Raw genomic sequence first — 15,142 nt, forward strand, 5'->3', positions numbered from 1 at the left:
TACAGGTCAGTGGTAGAGGGCTTGCTGGGCATGCCAGAGGCCTATATTCCATCCTAATGGTGCAGAAAGAAAGAGAGAAAGGAAGAAGGAAGGAAGGAAGGAAGGAAGGAAGGAAGGAAGGAGATGGAGGGAGAAAGGGAGGGAAGGAGGAAGGGAGGGAGAGAGGAAAGAAGGAAGGAAAGAAAGAGGGAAGGAAGGGAGGGAGGGAGGGAGGGAGGGAGGGAGGGAGGGAGGGAGGAAGGATAGGGAGGAAGGGACTATTTACTACAATGCCAGCGCTGGAAAAGCAAGAATGCCAGAAGGATCAGGAGGTCAAGATCATCATTAGCTACATAGCAAATTTGAGGACAGCCTGAGCTACATGAGATTTGGGGGGTTGGGGGGGAAGGGAGGAGAGAGGAAAAGAGACGAACATGGCAGAAAGAAAGCAACAGAAAGGGGGAGGTAGCGGAAGAACAGAAGAGCACTGGATGGGCACTTGCTGAGACTGTGAGGTTGGAACTAGAGAAATGTCTCAGTGATTAAGAGAACTTGCTGTTCTTGCAGAGGACCAGGGTTCAAGTCCCAGTATTCACATGGCAGCTCATAATCATCTGTAACAGGAGTTCCAGGGGATCTGATGCAATCTTCTGGCTTTCTCAGGCACTGAACACATGTGGTACGCAATGCAGGCAAAATACCATACTTGTTAAGTAATTAAAAAAAAAAAAGTCTTTGTTTTGTTTCCAGAATCACAAAAACAACTTATAAAGAAAAAAAATCAAAGGTTCAAAATCTTAGGCTGGGCATGTAGCTGGTAGATAGAGAGCTTCCCCAGCTGCATGGCATCCTGCGTTCCATCCCCTAGACTACATAAAACATAAGTGTAATCTCAACACTTGGGAGGTAGAAGCAGGAAAACCTAAAATTCATTGTTAGCTACATAGTGAGTGTGGGAACAGCCTTAGCTACACAAACCTTTACCCCCTCCAAAATAAACCTAATTAATTAATTAATTAGAAAAAAAGAGCCTTTTCCTTCCTCATTCCTGTGTTTGCTGTGACCAGAACCTACTCTGTTTTGTCCACTAGACCCGTCAACCTCAAGGTCTTCTAGAACCTTCCTGTATACCCTTCTCTAAGCAACTATTTCAATACCCTTGTTGCCCTGATTTAATATCATCAGATATTCTGGTTGGTTGAGTTTTGTTTTGTTTTTGAAACAGAGTCTTATGTAGCCCAAGTTGGCCTGGAATCACCTATGTAGCTGAGGATGACCTTGAACTCCTTATCCTGCTACCACGATGGTAGGTAGCATCATGGCCAACTTTCAATAGATATTCCTTAAGTAAACAGACAGAAGGGCAAAGGCAGTTAGGAGGTGGCAGTGTCTCCAGCTAAGGGGCTAACATAATGGTTAAGGATGCTTGCTGCTCTTACAGAGCTCAGTTTTCCCTGTAACTTCAGCTCCAGGAAATCCGACCCTGTCTTCAGGCATCTGCAGTTTACACACATAGTTGAGAATAAGAATAAATCTCTAATGGCAGTAGTATGCTGGCTAACGTTAAGTTGATGGCTCACTTCATGTTTAAAAGTTTAAAACTTATTGTGCTTTTGCTTTGCAGAGAGAGCTGTAACAGAAAAATTAGGCATCTAATGTGAGGGGCTGTTAAAGGTTACTCCTGTAATTGCCTGGTCTTGTACAGTTTTTAACAAGACTGATGCTTATGCAAGATAATAGGCTGTAAGGTTAACTGCTGCCTTTGCTTCTGTAAGCAAAAGCCTGTTTTGCCCCAGACAACCTTCTTCTTGTAGGTAAACAGAATGTAATTTTATGTTCCTTGACTTTACAAACCCCTGACTGATGTAGCGGGGCTGTATTTGGGGATCCTGGTCCTGGATGTAAACCTAGCACCAGTAGCTGAATAAAAGCCTCTTGTTGTTTAAACTTTATTAACGGTCAGACTTCGAATGACCCCAGACCCATAATAGCAGCAAGGAGAGTGTTTACACGTACTGTGAAGAGTCTCACCAGAACCAACGACATCGGCTCCATTTCTAAAATGGGGAAACTGAAGCAAAGAGACTGGGCAAACTTAAGGTGATAGAATGCCTAAGTTTACCAGAATGCCTAGGTTCACCATGACCTAGGATCCCCAGTCTGAAAGTCAGCAATTCTTAAGAACATCCTGAGAGCAACAACAGAATTACAGAGGGAGCCCCGAGCGCGTCTAGGCCCAGATCCCTGGGTCTGTGGGAGGAGGCTAGGGTCTACATGCCTGAGTCTGAGAAAGGAGGCTGGGTCTGAATCCCTGGATCTAAGTGAGAAGGCGAGGATCTGAAGGAGGAAGGCTAGCGCCTGGACTCCTGGGTCTGAATAAAGACAGCTGGGACCTGAGTCTGAGGTAGAAAGTCTTTGGTCTAGAGCCATGGGTCCAAGAGACAAGAGTTCGGGTTGGAGAGCTGCCGATACCTCGCTTGGTCCTCTGGATCTAATTGAGTCTTCCATCTAGGTAGGAGGCTATTAGCCACGCCCCAGAACTGCCCTCTTTACTTTCAGGCCCTGCCCTGTTTCTTCTTTTGCCCCTCCCTTTCCTGTTAAAGTTGTGGAAAGATCTGGAAAAGACTTCAGACACAATTGAGGAGATGGACCAGCTAAAAGATGGGGCTTTGTCTGATGGGTGAGTGCGATAAAGACCTTCCAGGAAAGAGAGCCTTGCTAAGAAGAGGGGGCAGAGAATATTAGAACGAGCAGTGTCTTGAACTGAAAGTATCGTTTAAAAACCAAATCGACAGACTCAAGTATTATGTATGACCTAGGAATTCTCTCAAGGATTGTCAGGTGGCTGACTGTTGAGCAAGATGCTTCTAGATATGGGGGCAAAAGGAACAGAAGTTCGAGGTCATCCTCAGCTACAGAGCCTGGCTACACGAGACCTCGTCTCAAATAAGTAAAATAATTAATTACTAAGTGAAGCCTTAGACACAGCAGCTGGGAATTGGAACTGAAGTGTTGGGTCCTGGGATTAATCAGAAAAGGGAATATGACAGTGGGTGGAGGAAATCACAGGTACTGTGTCTCCTGCAGGCTGTGAAAATGTACCAGGCAGTTGGTGATGTACTGACTGCCCTGTTATCTTCCTAGGGACAATGTATCTTTGTCATCAGCTGGGACTGAGTCATGCCCTTCGTCAGCCACCCCAGACCTGCCACCGTTGCTCCTGAACACCCTAGACCCAACCCACCTGGGGCTCCCAGAGCAACTGGCCTCTGTCACAGTCCCCATCCGCCTAGACACCCTGTCCTACCTCCTACACAGTGCTCTACTGGGGACCTACAATCTCCAGCAGTCCTTACCCCCTTGCTCCTGCTCTGCCCAGCCAAGCCACATCTGGCCAGACACAGTCAGGAGGCCACCCAGGAGATCGGGCCAGGCCCGTGGGGGCTGGGAAGTTCGGCACAGGCCTTTCCGGGGCAGGGGCAGAGGCCGGGTACAGTCACAAAGGGGCCCTGGAAGAGCTGGAGAGCTGGAGAGGATGGAGAGGAGCATGGCAGGGTGTCCTGGGGCTGGCCCCAGTACCCCACCAGTGACACCACCATCCCAGGATGGGCAGAAGGAAGCTGGAGGGCTGTCTGAAGACTGGGAAACAGACTACTAGGACCCTGAAGAGCATCCAGTACCTGGTCACCCAGGGATGTTCCCAGAGCCCAGTGTTCTCAATACTTCAGAAGTACCCTGAGAAGTATCATTCCTACAGTCTCCCCAGTCCCCAGACTACAACCTCTGAAGGTCTACTGCAGACCACCAAACCAGTCCTAGAAATAAGAGAACTCCTGTGCCCAGACTCACAGCATCTCAACCCCAGCTACTTAGGATTCCAGTTTATTCTCAGTGCTCTCAAGGCTGCTCTAACCTCATTTCCTGTCCAAATCATCCCCCAAAGCCCTTCCTCTCTCCATTCCACAGTCGGCCCATCTTCACCCCACCCCACCTCTTGGCCTTCAGTCCAAATCTCCTGCTCTCATCCCTAATTTGTTTATTTGCTGTTTTTTTTTGTTTTGTTTTGTTTTCAGTGCTAGCCTCCGGAGTGCTGGTGAAACTCTGAAGTAAATTACGATCCTCTTTTATTTTTATCTTGAGAAAGAGTCTCAACAAATATTCAAGCTGGCCTTGAACTTTCAAGCCTCTTGTCTGAGCTTCCAAGTATCTGGGATTAAAGGTCTAGTCCACAAGGCATCCCATCATTCCCAGTTTTGTTTTGTTTTAAAACCAGTCCTTCTCTCTCAGTTACTCTAGTGTTAAGATTGGTGTGGACTCTTAGCCTGGGCTCATTCCCCACTTCCTGGTCCTCATTTTGCATTCACTATATCTCATATTCACCTTCACTTAACAACAGTTCTCTGTTCAACTCTAGCCTCAGCCCCAGCATCTGCTGTGTCCCAGCTCAGCTCTGACAAGCCCTTGATCCTACCCTACAAAGAACTCCTTGGCCTGACATGTCTAGACACCTGTACCCACCCCCACCATTGCTGCTTCCTGCCCCTCAAGCTGGGAAGCCCAGGTTGAAATAAAAGGGTGTCTACTCTTATCTCTTTGTGTGGGCTGTGCTTTCTGCAAGGTTCAGGATACTCAGGGTGAGGACAGGGAATAAAGCCTGGGAGATGGGGAGGGTCACAGACTGGTTGATGGGGCCCCTTTGTCCCCTGCTTCAGCAAATTCCATTGAGGCCTCTGCTGCCACTGTGTTTCTGCCTGCTGGAAGCTGCTAGGCCATGCAGCCATTGTGTGGGGAGGCTTAAGGGATTTGAGGGGACCACGAGGCAGAGATCCCAGCAACCTGGCTCGGCTCAGTATCCACAGAGGGGCTGTGGCAGAAGGAGGGCTCAGAACAGACTCTGCCACTCAGGTAGGCACCAGCGTGAGACAGACAGCCCCCTAGCCAAGAAGTCTAGGCTCCCAGGCCCTTCTCTCCTGGGAACGTGAATCCCAGCTCTAGCCTTTTCTCTCCAAGAGCCAATAGAGGCTCATGGACATCTTCCTGTCAGGAATGAGGAATCCAGATTTCCAGTCCTCCTCCCTCAGACCCAGGGGTCCAGGCACTTGTCCTCTTCCCTCAGACCCAGAGGTCCAGGCACCTGCCCTCCTCCCTCAGACCCAGGGGTCCAGGCACCTGCCCTCCTCCCTCAGACCCAGGTGTCCAGGCACCTGCCTTCCTCCCTCAGACCCAGGGGTCCAGGCACTTGTCCTCTTCCCTCAGACCCAAGAGTCCAGTCTCCAACCCTACTCCCTTCCTTTAGAGCCATAAGTCTATTCCCCAACCTTCCTTTCACTCCAGGGTCCAGACCCCAACCCTCCTCTGTCAGGCCCAGGATAACCATTTACAACCTCAGCTCTTCCCCTTTTCACAGATCACCATGTACAGCTTCATGGGTGGCGGCCTCTTCTGTGCCTGGGTGGGGACCATCCTGTTGGTGGTAGCCACAGCGACTGACCACTGGATGCAGTACCGGCTGTCGGGGTCCTTCGCACATCAGGGCCTGTGGCGTTACTGCCTGGGCAACAAGTGCTTCCTGCAGACGGAGAGCATCGGTGAGCTTTGAGGCCAGGGTCTAAATGGTGCTACGGTCTAGCCCTCCCCCAGAGCACAACTTCACTCCATCACCCCTGGCACTCGGAGGGAGAGCATGGTAGCTCAGAGATGCACAGGTCCTGGTGTTAGGATACTCAACAGGGGGGTGGAACAGGCTTTGCATCTCTGGACTGTTTTCTAGTTGCAGGGACAGGGTGTAAGGTTTTGTGGTTGGGTTAATGGGGTGGCAGATGCAGCAGCGAGGCTGTGACACCTCCCTTTTATAAAAACATGGGTATATGAGCTATGAGCTGGGTGCAGTAGCATATGCCTGTCATCTCAGCACTTTGGATGTGGAGACATGAGGATTGTGAGTTGGAGGCTCCATAGCCCCTGTTTCAAAATACAAATAATTAATAAATCAATCAATACTATGAGCCAATAGTGTTAGGGTCAGGGACCACAGAGGTTGTTAATGAGCTGCATGCCAGATGAAAGACTCTTTCCTGTCTACTGTGTTCTAGGCCATGTAATTATAGATAAATGGATCCATGTATGGATGAATAGAGTTGACTGATTAATTGATTGATTGATTGATTGATTGATTGGCTGGTACAGCTAGGATAGAAAGATGATGGGTAGATGGGTGAGTGACTAGATAGATAGATAGATAGATAGATACATACATACATACATACATACACACACAAACACACACACACACACGAAATACATGATAGAGTGGATGGATGGATGGATGGATGGATGGATGGATGGATGGATTGAAATATGGTTGATAAGACTGATGGATAGAAAGGCTATATAATGGGCAGGATAAATAGATGTATAAATAATATAGAAAGATGATGGATAGAATAGATGGATGGATAGCTAGAATAGATGGATGAATGGAAAGATAGATAGATAGATAGATAGATAGATAGATAGATAGATAGATAGATAGGAAGGATAGGACAAACTAGATGATAGCTAGAATAGCATGAAAAGATAGTTGAACAGATGGATACATAGCTAGGAAGCATCTTACTCTTCTACTGCAATGACAAAATGCCGTGGCCAAGGTAACTTAGGAAGAAAGAGTTTATTGGGGCTCACTTACAGTTTCAAAGTGTTAGAGTCTGTGACCATCATGATGAAGAACATGGCAGCAGGCAGGCAGGAGAGGCACTGCAGCAGTAGCTGAGTGATCACATCTTAATCCACAAATAGGAGGCAGAGAGAGACACTGGGCCCGGCATGGACCTTAGAAACCTCAAAGTCCACCCTTAGTGGCACACCTCCTCACAAGAAGTCCACACCTCCTAATCCTTCCCAAACAGTTTCACCAACTGGAGAACAAGCTTTCAAATATATGAGCCTATGGGGTTTATACTCATTTAAACCATCAGAGGTAGGTAGGTAGTCAGACAGGCAGGCAGACAGGCTAGGCAGTTAACCAGAACCAGGAGGCTGAAGCAAGAGGACTTTCTGTCACCCAAACAAACAAATGAGTAAAAAGTACATAAGTTCTAACCCTAAAGCATCAGAGAGAGAAGTAGATCCTTGGGGTTCACTGGTCAGCCAGCTTAGTGTACTTGGTGAGCTCCAGGCCAGTGAGAGACTGTGTTTCAAAGAACAAGATGGAGAAGTTCTGAGAAACAAGACTGACCTTGGGCCTCAACATGCACATACACACATGCACCTACATAAACAGGCATAGGCACACATGAAGGAAGAGGGGTGACATGGAGAAATACATTACATAGTATATATTAGGTGTGAATATATAATATTAACAAATAATATGATCTACTTTGCATAGTATACTCTCTATAGCATAGGAAATTAGTAATTAATAATGTTTTGTTTAACGTATCATACAATGCAGCATATATCATTATACATAATGTTACACTGCACAAGATTTTCTGCAATATATTACCTATAATTGTTGAGTTTTATTCCTGAAAACAACAGTAATAGGCTTAACCAACTAAGTGCTTACCTAGCTCAAGCACTTTCTGTGGGCCATTGGCCGTGTGTAAGGACTGGACAGAGGCAGACATGGTGGTGCACACTTGTACTTCCAGCACTTAGGAGATGCAGGAGGACCCAGACTTTCAGGAAAACGTGGGCTATGTAGTGAGAGCCTGTCTTACAAACAGAGGAAAGCTTGGTATCTCAAGCCTGTAATTCCAGCATTTGGAAGGTGGGGGCAGGAGAGTCAGGAATTCAAGGTCAATCTTAGCTACATCATGGGTTCAAGGACAACTTAGGCTACAAGAGACCCAGTCTCAAAACTGTTACTTAACATCTATCGTGTGCCAGACAGCTATCAGCGACTGGGGATGCAAGAGAGAGTGAGGTAGTCTGCCCTGGTCTTTTCAGACACGTAAATATAGTTAAAGCAAATGGGCAGGACTTTTCAGACATAGGAAACTACAATGAACGGAATAGAAAGAACCAGTAAGGTAGAGTTCATTGTCAAGAGCATATGGGGAAATATTCCAAGAGGTCCATGGAACCCAAAGCAGAGGGTGTAGACAGTGGACACAATCAAAACGATGCTTCCTGGAAGAGGTCTTGAGAGCTGGGGCTTTGGAGGGTGAGGATGAGTGTGCCAGGTCAAAAGAGGGAAGAGGTGAGTTAAATCTATGGAAAAAAACAAGGCCAGAGGTAGCAGCCCAGGAGTGACTGTGTCTTGTCCCCACAGCATATTGGAATGCCACCCGGGCTTTCATGATCCTGTCTGCCCTGTGTGCCACCTCGGGCATCATCATGGGTGTCCTAGCCTTTGCGCAGCAATCCGCCTTCACTCGGCTCTCCAGGCCCTTCTCCGCTGGCATCATGTTTTTTGCCTCCAGTGAGTGACCCCACCCTTCATTCCCCACCCAAGCTTTCCAGCTCCACAATCCCACCCCAGCACTCACTTCTCCTCACTCTCCACTCCATTCCCTCACTCATCCCTAGACCCAGCGCCACTGACTTTTCTTTCTTCTCTGCTTTTACCTTGCTTTTAGGCAATCACCTCTTTCCCTCCCTTCTTTCCTGTCTCTCTTTTGTCCTGGGGATGAGAATAAAATCTCAGGAATTTACATACACGAGAAAGACATTCTGCCACCTTGTAACACCCCAGCCCCTCACTGGGGGATTCTAGACAGGGATTCTAATACTAACACCCCACAGAACTTAAGAGAGATCTACACTCACAGAAACAGTCTCTTCATAGACCTTCAGCTCAGGACCAGCAAATGGAGAGACATAAGGTAAGTTCTGTCAGAATTTCATTACACAGATGATAAATAGTACATTCCTGGAATTTCTCATTGCTGTGACCAAATAACAAGAAACAACTTAAGGAAGGTGGGGTATATTTGGTTTACAATTTGAAGGCACAGACCATCGTGACAAAGAAGTCATGACGGCAGAAGCAAGGGGCAGTTGGTAACATTGCATCCATAGTCAAGAAGCAGAGAGATGATAGCTGGTACTCAGCTCACTTTATTTTATTTTATTTTATTTTATTTTATTTTATTTTATTTTATTTTATTTTATTTTTTGCTGTACATGACCCCAGACCATGAGATAATGTTATCCACACATTCAAGGTAGATATTGTACCTTAGTTAAAATGCTCTGGAGGGGCTGGTGAGATGGCTCAGTAGCTAAAGACACTTGTCAAGCCTGTCGAACTGAGTTTATGTCCCCCCGGACCCAAGAGAAAACAAACTCCTACAGATTTGTTCTGTGAACTCCTCACAAGTGCTGTGGCACACACACACACACACACACACACACACGCACGCACGCACGCACGCACGCACGCACGCAGGCACGCACGCACACACGCACGCACGCACACACACGCATGCACATGTACCACAGAGAGAAAAAGAGAGACAGAGAGATGAGACAGAGACAGAGACAGAGAGGGTTCTCTTAGGTGGTTCTAGATCTAGTAGACCTGACAGGGAAGACCAACCATCACAAATGAACTCACTGCCATGGACCACATCTAACCCCCAGCTTCTGTCCCAGAGGCAGTCCTACTACCTCAGGCTCAAGACCTTAATAACCTGTCTTAGTCACTGCTGTGAAGAGACACCATGACCACAACAACTCTTAGGAAAGAAAGCATTTCATTGGGGCTGGCCTACAGTTTCAGAGATTTAGTCCATTCTCTTCATGATGTGGAAAACGATGGCCCTCACAGCACTGAAGAAGTAGCTGAGAGCTACATACCACACTGGCTCAGAGAGACACTCTGAGCTTGGGATGTGTATTCAAACATCCCCTGGTGGGTGTTTCTGATGGGCACCCTAAGCCACCTGCTGATTCATACAAACTCTAGTGTGACCCAAGGAGCTCTTCAGAGTAAGATGCACCATAACTCAGAGCACTGCAAGGATGTAGCCCCCACCAGAATCCAGAGAAAATAAACTGAAATGCTTTAGTGCTTCCCAGCCTTGTCTTCACCCGACCCCATCCCTACGGTATCACCTTCACTCTCACGACTGTCCCCACCCCCATCAACCGCCCGTCTTTCTTATTTCCAATTCTCCTGCCCAACTGCATCCCACCCCATTCTCTCTCCCCAGCCCTTTTTGTCCTTCTGGCCTTGGCCATTTACACCGGAGTCACCGTCAGTTTCCTCGGCCGCCGCTTTGGGGACTGGCGCTTTTCATGGTCTTACATCCTGGGCTGGGTGGCCCTGCTCATGACCTTCTTTGCAGGTACTGGGGCAGAGGGATGGGAAGGTTGAAACGTGGGGCCCCAGCAGGCAACCTCAGAGGCTGTGTTGACAAGGTATCCTACACAACTCTGAAGGCAGACTCTAAGGGGTCTGGAGACCTTAAGGGAGGGAGGAAATAAGGAGTCTTTTGGGCTGGGAAGGTAGGCCAAGAGGATTTGGGGTATCAGTGGAGATGTCTGTCCACCCAGGAATTTTCTACATGTGTGCCTACCGGATGCATGAATGCCGGCGCCTTTCCACCCCACGCTGAGCCCTGGGGTACAACTTGCAGCTGGAAGTTACAACGAGGGCATGAAGAGGAAGGGGAGGACCTAGAAGCTGGAAGTCCTGGCTCCTGAGGGAATGAGGGGGCTCAGTCCTGGATTCTAGATAGGGAGCCCCTGATCCCTCTGTCCTGTGTGGGGAGGAAAAGTAGAGTCAAGTGGGAGGGAGTTGAGAAGACATAAGCCCCCACCTACCCTGAGGGGTGATAGAAAATGGAAACTTCTTTAGAGAGATATTTGGGGGCCTAATAAAACTGATGTGAAACTATCAAAGTGTGAGTTGTCAAAGGGCTTGCTTGGAGAGAAGCAGGCTAGTGGGGGAGGGGGCAGTGCGTTCTGATATGGGAGCCTTGTTCCTCCATTATACAGGGATGGGAACAAGATAAATGGGTCCTTACCTAGGAGATAGCCACGGTTTAATGTCTAAAAATGGATGTGTGGGATAAGAGGGTGAGCAAAGCTTACCTGCTCCTCACCCGCCTATGCTCCAGGCCATTCTTTATCTCCCCACACACTGCTCCACCCTCTCTATTTTATTTTCCTTTTTTGGAAGGACACCGTCTCATGTAGCCCAAGCTAGCCTTAAACTCCTGATTCTCCAGCCTCAGATCTCTTGAACGTTGGGGAGGCAGACCTATGTCATCACATTAAGAGATGGCAGAAACATTTTGTGCTTGCCTGAAGAGACGGTGTTGCCCACCACTGGAGGACATGAGGCAGAGGACCCGGAAGTGTCACTTTGTCTTCCACTTCCTCAGACACCCTCATCTTGGTGCTAAGACGCCTATGCTGGAGGGTCCAACCAAGGTGGGGTGACTTCTCACTTAATCCGTGAGATGAGAATGTGGGAAGGTCTTCTCCTCAAGCTTTTTGGAATCCTGTCTGTCCTGGACAGAAGCTTTGACTAGGAATGTGAATCTCTGTTCCCACCTACTCAAGTCCTTCTTCCTATGGGACTGGTGTTTTGATTCCACTGCCCCTTTACTGTTGGAAACTCTAATGCTAGAGTCTAGGAGTGTAAAAACCACAGGAAAGTGTGACACAACTGTTTCCTCAGCCACATCTCCCCTTTCAGTTAATTCACACCCTAGTGTGATTAGCCCACCTCCCACCTCTGGGCCCCCTAAGGTCCCCCAAGGTCTTCCAGGAAACCAGTTGTCTCCAACTGTAGAGAACCTGTGCAGAACCTGCGACAACAGCCTAAACCACTACCTAGACCACGAGGGTAGACACCCCCAGAGCAGCCAGCAAGTAAAGACTTCTGCAGAGCCCTCCCCCACCACACAGGAGGAGAGGGGCCAATCCGAGGGGAGGGGAAGCCACTCAGGAAGGAAGGGTGTGAGAAGAATCAGACCAGACACCAGGACTGAAGCTACAGAGGATTCTCCGACAAAGCCACTGTTTGCTGGCTGTGTCTCTGGCTCAGAGGACTAGGAGTCCAGGTACATGGCCTTTCCCTTTTTCTAAGAGCCAACAGTCTGGGTCATCTGTGTCTTTGTCCTAAGAAGTGGAAACCCAGAGCTGTGTCCATGGAGCCCTGGCGGTCCCTGGCCCTGCTTGCTGGCTCTCTGGGCCTGATTTCTTCTCTGATTGCTCTAAGCACTGACTACTGGATAGTAGCCACCGGCCACGGCTTCTCTGCCCACTCTGGCCTCTGGCCAACGAGCCAAGGGATTCAAGTAGCAGGTAAAGGGGGAATGGGCTGTTTGGTGGTGGGAATGTCCAGCGGGGGACAGACACCCAGACACATCATCTCGCATTAGATTTTATCCACGTGACACAGAGCTTCTGTATCCTGGCTGCCCTGTGGGCCCTGGTGTCCGTGAGCTTCCTTGTTCAGTCTTGCATCCCGGCTCTGTCTGCTCCCGGCCGTGGCCCTTTGGTCTCAACTGTCATGGCTTTTGCTGCAGGTATGAATGGGATATGGGCTGTACTGGGAAACCTGGGCTGGCGAATCCTGCAGTGGCCAAGCCAGCTCAGCTGTCTCTTGTTCTTGTCCCCAGCTGTCTCTATATTAGTGGCCATGACAGTGTATACCAGTACGAGATGGAGCCAGAGTCCATCTCCCCAAGTCCAGACTTTCTTCTCCTGGTCCTTCTACCTCGGCTGGATCTCCTTCATCCTCTTCCTCTTTGCAGGTGACTACTCACCCACCTCCCTGGGGGAGGACCATGATGGGGGCTGGAGCAGGGCAGTGCAGTGCACTCAAGTACTTAATCTCCCCTCCCGCTCTGTCTCCACACCAGGCTGCCTGAGCCTGGGTGCTCACTGTAGAACCCATCGGGCTGAGTATGAAACCTTGTGAACAGAAGCCAAGGACAGCAGGGTCAGCAGGATGTTTGGAGCCTTGTCCTCTCAGGAGCTACAAAAGGAATACAAAATTCTGTCTCTGTCCCTCCCACTTTGCCTTATCCTTCATTGGTTTCTTCACATACTCAATAATAATAAAAAAAAATGCTGAGATCTAATTGTTCCAAGATCAGTTTAGCCAAGACACAAACCAAGCCAGGCTTCTCATCCCAGTTACTCAGGTGGCTGGAGAAAGGAACATCACAACTTCAAAGTCTGCCTGGGCAACATAGTGAGTTCAAGGCTGGCTAAGGCAACATAGTGAGACCCTGCCTCAAGGCACAAAGCTAAAAAGAGGGCTGGGGTTATGGCTCAGTTGTAGAGATTTGCTATGCATGAATAAGGTCCAAGTTGCATCTCCAGCACCTAAGTCAACCATACATGAGTCTATGGTGGGGGATATAGGAGCTCTCAGGGAGGGTGAGAGCCGTGCAGACCTGCCTCCCTGCAGCATATTCTGCCCTGTGTGGACATAAGCTCCCTGTGTGTCTCTCTCCTGCCCTTAGTGCCTTTCTTTCTATCTTTCTCTTTTCTTCACCAAATGACCCTTCTTTACTAGGTATCTCTCTCTCTTTCTCTCCTCTTGTCCACTCTGGGGACATTGATATGCATCACACCCAAGCTCTAACCACCAGCTTTTGACACAGGCAGATGATGACAGCCACAGCCTGAGGATGTGGGAGAAAAACCAAGCTCAGGCATGTCATTTTTTTTTTTTTTTAACCAGAGATGACATTTAGCAACTATTATTTTGGTTAAACACAGAAATAGAACGCAGAGCCTCCTGCCAGCTAAGGCAAGCCCTTGACCACCTAGCTACATCCTCAACTCTCCTATACTTTTTGAGACAAGGTTTCATTAACTGCCCAGGCAGTCTTTGAATTCACAGCAGACCTACTATGCCAGCCTCTCAAGTATAGGATAATAAACATTCATTAGCACAGGAACGATACTATCCAGGGGGAGGTGTCTAAAGACAGAGGCATGGAAAGGGTATGGAAGGGGGTGATTTGTCTCTAGAATGTGGAATGTGGGGATGGTGGGAATTTATGACAAGGAAGCAGATAGGAACTAGGACCTCTATTGCCACAAACAACTTACTCCTAAGGATGGTGGCAAATTGAGCAATAACTGTGAGCAGGGAGAAGTGTCCCCAGTGTGAGATAGGTCTCCCTCCAGTGACCTGGAGGTGAAATTGTAAGGTTGGAGAGCAGCTAGGAAGGGACAGGGCTTGGGGACAAAGGCACAAAGGGAGCAAGGAAACCACCAGTGGCTCTGGTCTGACAAAGTGAGTCCGCAGAGCTGTAACAGGTTGACGGAAGCCCATGATCTTGGTGGCCATGGAGGAGAGCCAGGAGCAGATGAGGTTCCTATCTGGGGATCAGATGAGGAACTACAACCAGAAGCGGCAGTTTGGTTGCTTTCTCAGATGGCAGAGTCACTGTCCTTCAGGAGAGGAAGCTCTCCTGGAGAGAAGCATGTGATGGCTCCCAGAGGAGATCAGCATTTCCCAGGGAAGTGGAGAAGAAGGCTGAGCCTGGCCTTCATGGGAGAAGAAAGGTCACACAGAGAACTAGGAACCAGGAGAACTTATGAGGTACCATGACGGTTAAGGGAAGAGAAGCTTCTAGAACAACTTAGCCACGTGGCAGTTGCAGCTTTGGCACTTCTCTTCCTCCTTCTGCTCCTTAGCTGTCCTAAAACTCAACTGCAGATCAAGCTGGCTCACAACTGAAGGTAATCCTGCTTCGTCCTCCCAGGTGCTGGGACTGCAGACAGAAGCCACTAAGCCTTGCTCCCAGGCTTGCTCTCTGAGCTGTCATTCTGTTAAGAGAGCCTCTGGAGTTGGGCTCAGAAGTTAAGAGCTCAGTTCCCAGCACCTACATCAGGGTGGCTCAAAGCCAGAGGAATGGCAGTTCCAGGGATCCAATACCTCTGGACTCCATTCCACACACTTACACACTTACACACACACACACACACACACACACACACACCCCACATAATTAAAAATAATGAAAATAAATTCTAAAGATAAAATTCAATTTACTTTAAAAATAAAATGTTTTAAATAAAAATTTTAAAAGAGAAGCTGGGCTTGGTGGTGCACTCCCTGCACTTAAGAGCCTGAGGTTGCAGGATCACTGTAAGTCTGAGGTTGGCTTGGGCTACATGGTGAGTTCTAGGCCAGTTGAGGGCTATATAGTAAGACTCTGACTGAAAGCCAAAC

General features: G+C 48.4%; 3 protein-coding genes across 5 annotated transcripts; all 3 read left to right on the forward strand.

Annotated features, from left to right (window-relative positions):
• The first annotated feature begins 2,624 nt into the window (after positions 1 to 2,624).
• Positions 2,625 to 4,488, forward strand: C1H19orf84 (chromosome 1 C19orf84 homolog). Its single transcript, XM_034485379.2, has 2 exons — positions 2,625 to 2,659; positions 3,124 to 4,488. Exons 1-2 carry the CDS (start codon positions 2,625 to 2,627, stop codon positions 3,635 to 3,637), a joined length of 549 nt encoding a protein of 182 aa, XP_034341270.1. The 3' UTR covers positions 3,638 to 4,488.
• A 309-nt stretch (positions 4,489 to 4,797) lies between these two features.
• Positions 4,798 to 10,836, forward strand: Lim2 (lens intrinsic membrane protein 2). 3 transcript variants are annotated; one of them, XM_076932819.1, is made up of 6 exons: positions 4,798 to 4,884; positions 5,387 to 5,567; positions 8,261 to 8,410; positions 8,734 to 8,813; positions 10,146 to 10,280; positions 10,489 to 10,836. In XM_076932819.1, the coding sequence occupies exons 2-5, from the start codon at positions 5,393 to 5,395 to the stop codon at positions 10,266 to 10,268; spliced, it is 528 nt and encodes a 175-aa protein (XP_076788934.1). In that variant the 5' UTR covers positions 4,798 to 4,884; positions 5,387 to 5,392; the 3' UTR covers positions 10,269 to 10,280; positions 10,489 to 10,836. The 3 variants fall into 3 exon arrangements, with proteins under 3 accessions (XP_076788934.1, XP_076788929.1, XP_076788932.1); XM_076932814.1 differs by lacking the exon at positions 4,798 to 4,884 and adding an exon at positions 4,969 to 5,103; XM_076932817.1 differs by lacking the exons at positions 4,798 to 4,884; positions 8,734 to 8,813 and adding an exon at positions 5,034 to 5,103.
• A 779-nt stretch (positions 10,837 to 11,615) lies between these two features.
• Positions 11,616 to 13,031, forward strand: Nkg7 (natural killer cell granule protein 7). Its single transcript, XM_034485411.2, has 4 exons — positions 11,616 to 12,249; positions 12,327 to 12,473; positions 12,567 to 12,701; positions 12,810 to 13,031. The coding sequence occupies exons 1-4, from the start codon at positions 12,093 to 12,095 to the stop codon at positions 12,866 to 12,868; spliced, it is 498 nt and encodes a 165-aa protein (XP_034341302.1). The 5' UTR covers positions 11,616 to 12,092; the 3' UTR covers positions 12,869 to 13,031.
• Positions 13,032 to 15,142: the final 2,111 nt, after the last annotated feature.

This window comes from Arvicanthis niloticus, chromosome 1 (genome assembly GCF_011762505.2).
Source record: "Arvicanthis niloticus isolate mArvNil1 chromosome 1, mArvNil1.pat.X, whole genome shotgun sequence".
Lineage (NCBI taxonomy): Eukaryota > Metazoa > Chordata > Mammalia > Rodentia > Muridae > Arvicanthis > Arvicanthis niloticus.

Bases quoted from the DNA above. Each gene is read 5' to 3' on its own strand.
- Lim2 (XM_076932814.1), top strand. From the start codon at position 5,005: ATGGACATCTTCCTGTCAGGAATGAGGAATCCAGATTTCCAGTCCTCC. The intron at 5,568-8,260 runs GTGAGCTTTGAG...TTGTCCCCACAG, and splicing joins CCTGCAGACGGAGAGCATCG to CATATTGGAATGCCACCCGG. The intron at 8,814-10,145 runs GTAAGTTCTGTC...CTCTCTCCCCAG, and splicing joins AGCAAATGGAGAGACATAAG to CCCTTTTTGTCCTTCTGGCC.
- Nkg7 (XM_034485411.2), top strand. From the start codon at position 12,093: ATGGAGCCCTGGCGGTCCCTGGCCCTGCTTGCTGGCTCTCTGGGCCTG. The intron at 12,250-12,326 runs GTAAAGGGGGAA...ATCTCGCATTAG, and splicing joins CCAAGGGATTCAAGTAGCAG to ATTTTATCCACGTGACACAG. The intron at 12,702-12,809 runs GTGACTACTCAC...TCTCCACACCAG, and splicing joins CATCCTCTTCCTCTTTGCAG to GCTGCCTGAGCCTGGGTGCT.
- C1H19orf84 (XM_034485379.2), top strand. From the start codon at position 2,625: ATGGACCAGCTAAAAGATGGGGCTTTGTCTGATGG. The intron at 2,660-3,123 runs GTGAGTGCGATA...TTATCTTCCTAG, and splicing joins GATGGGGCTTTGTCTGATGG to GGACAATGTATCTTTGTCAT.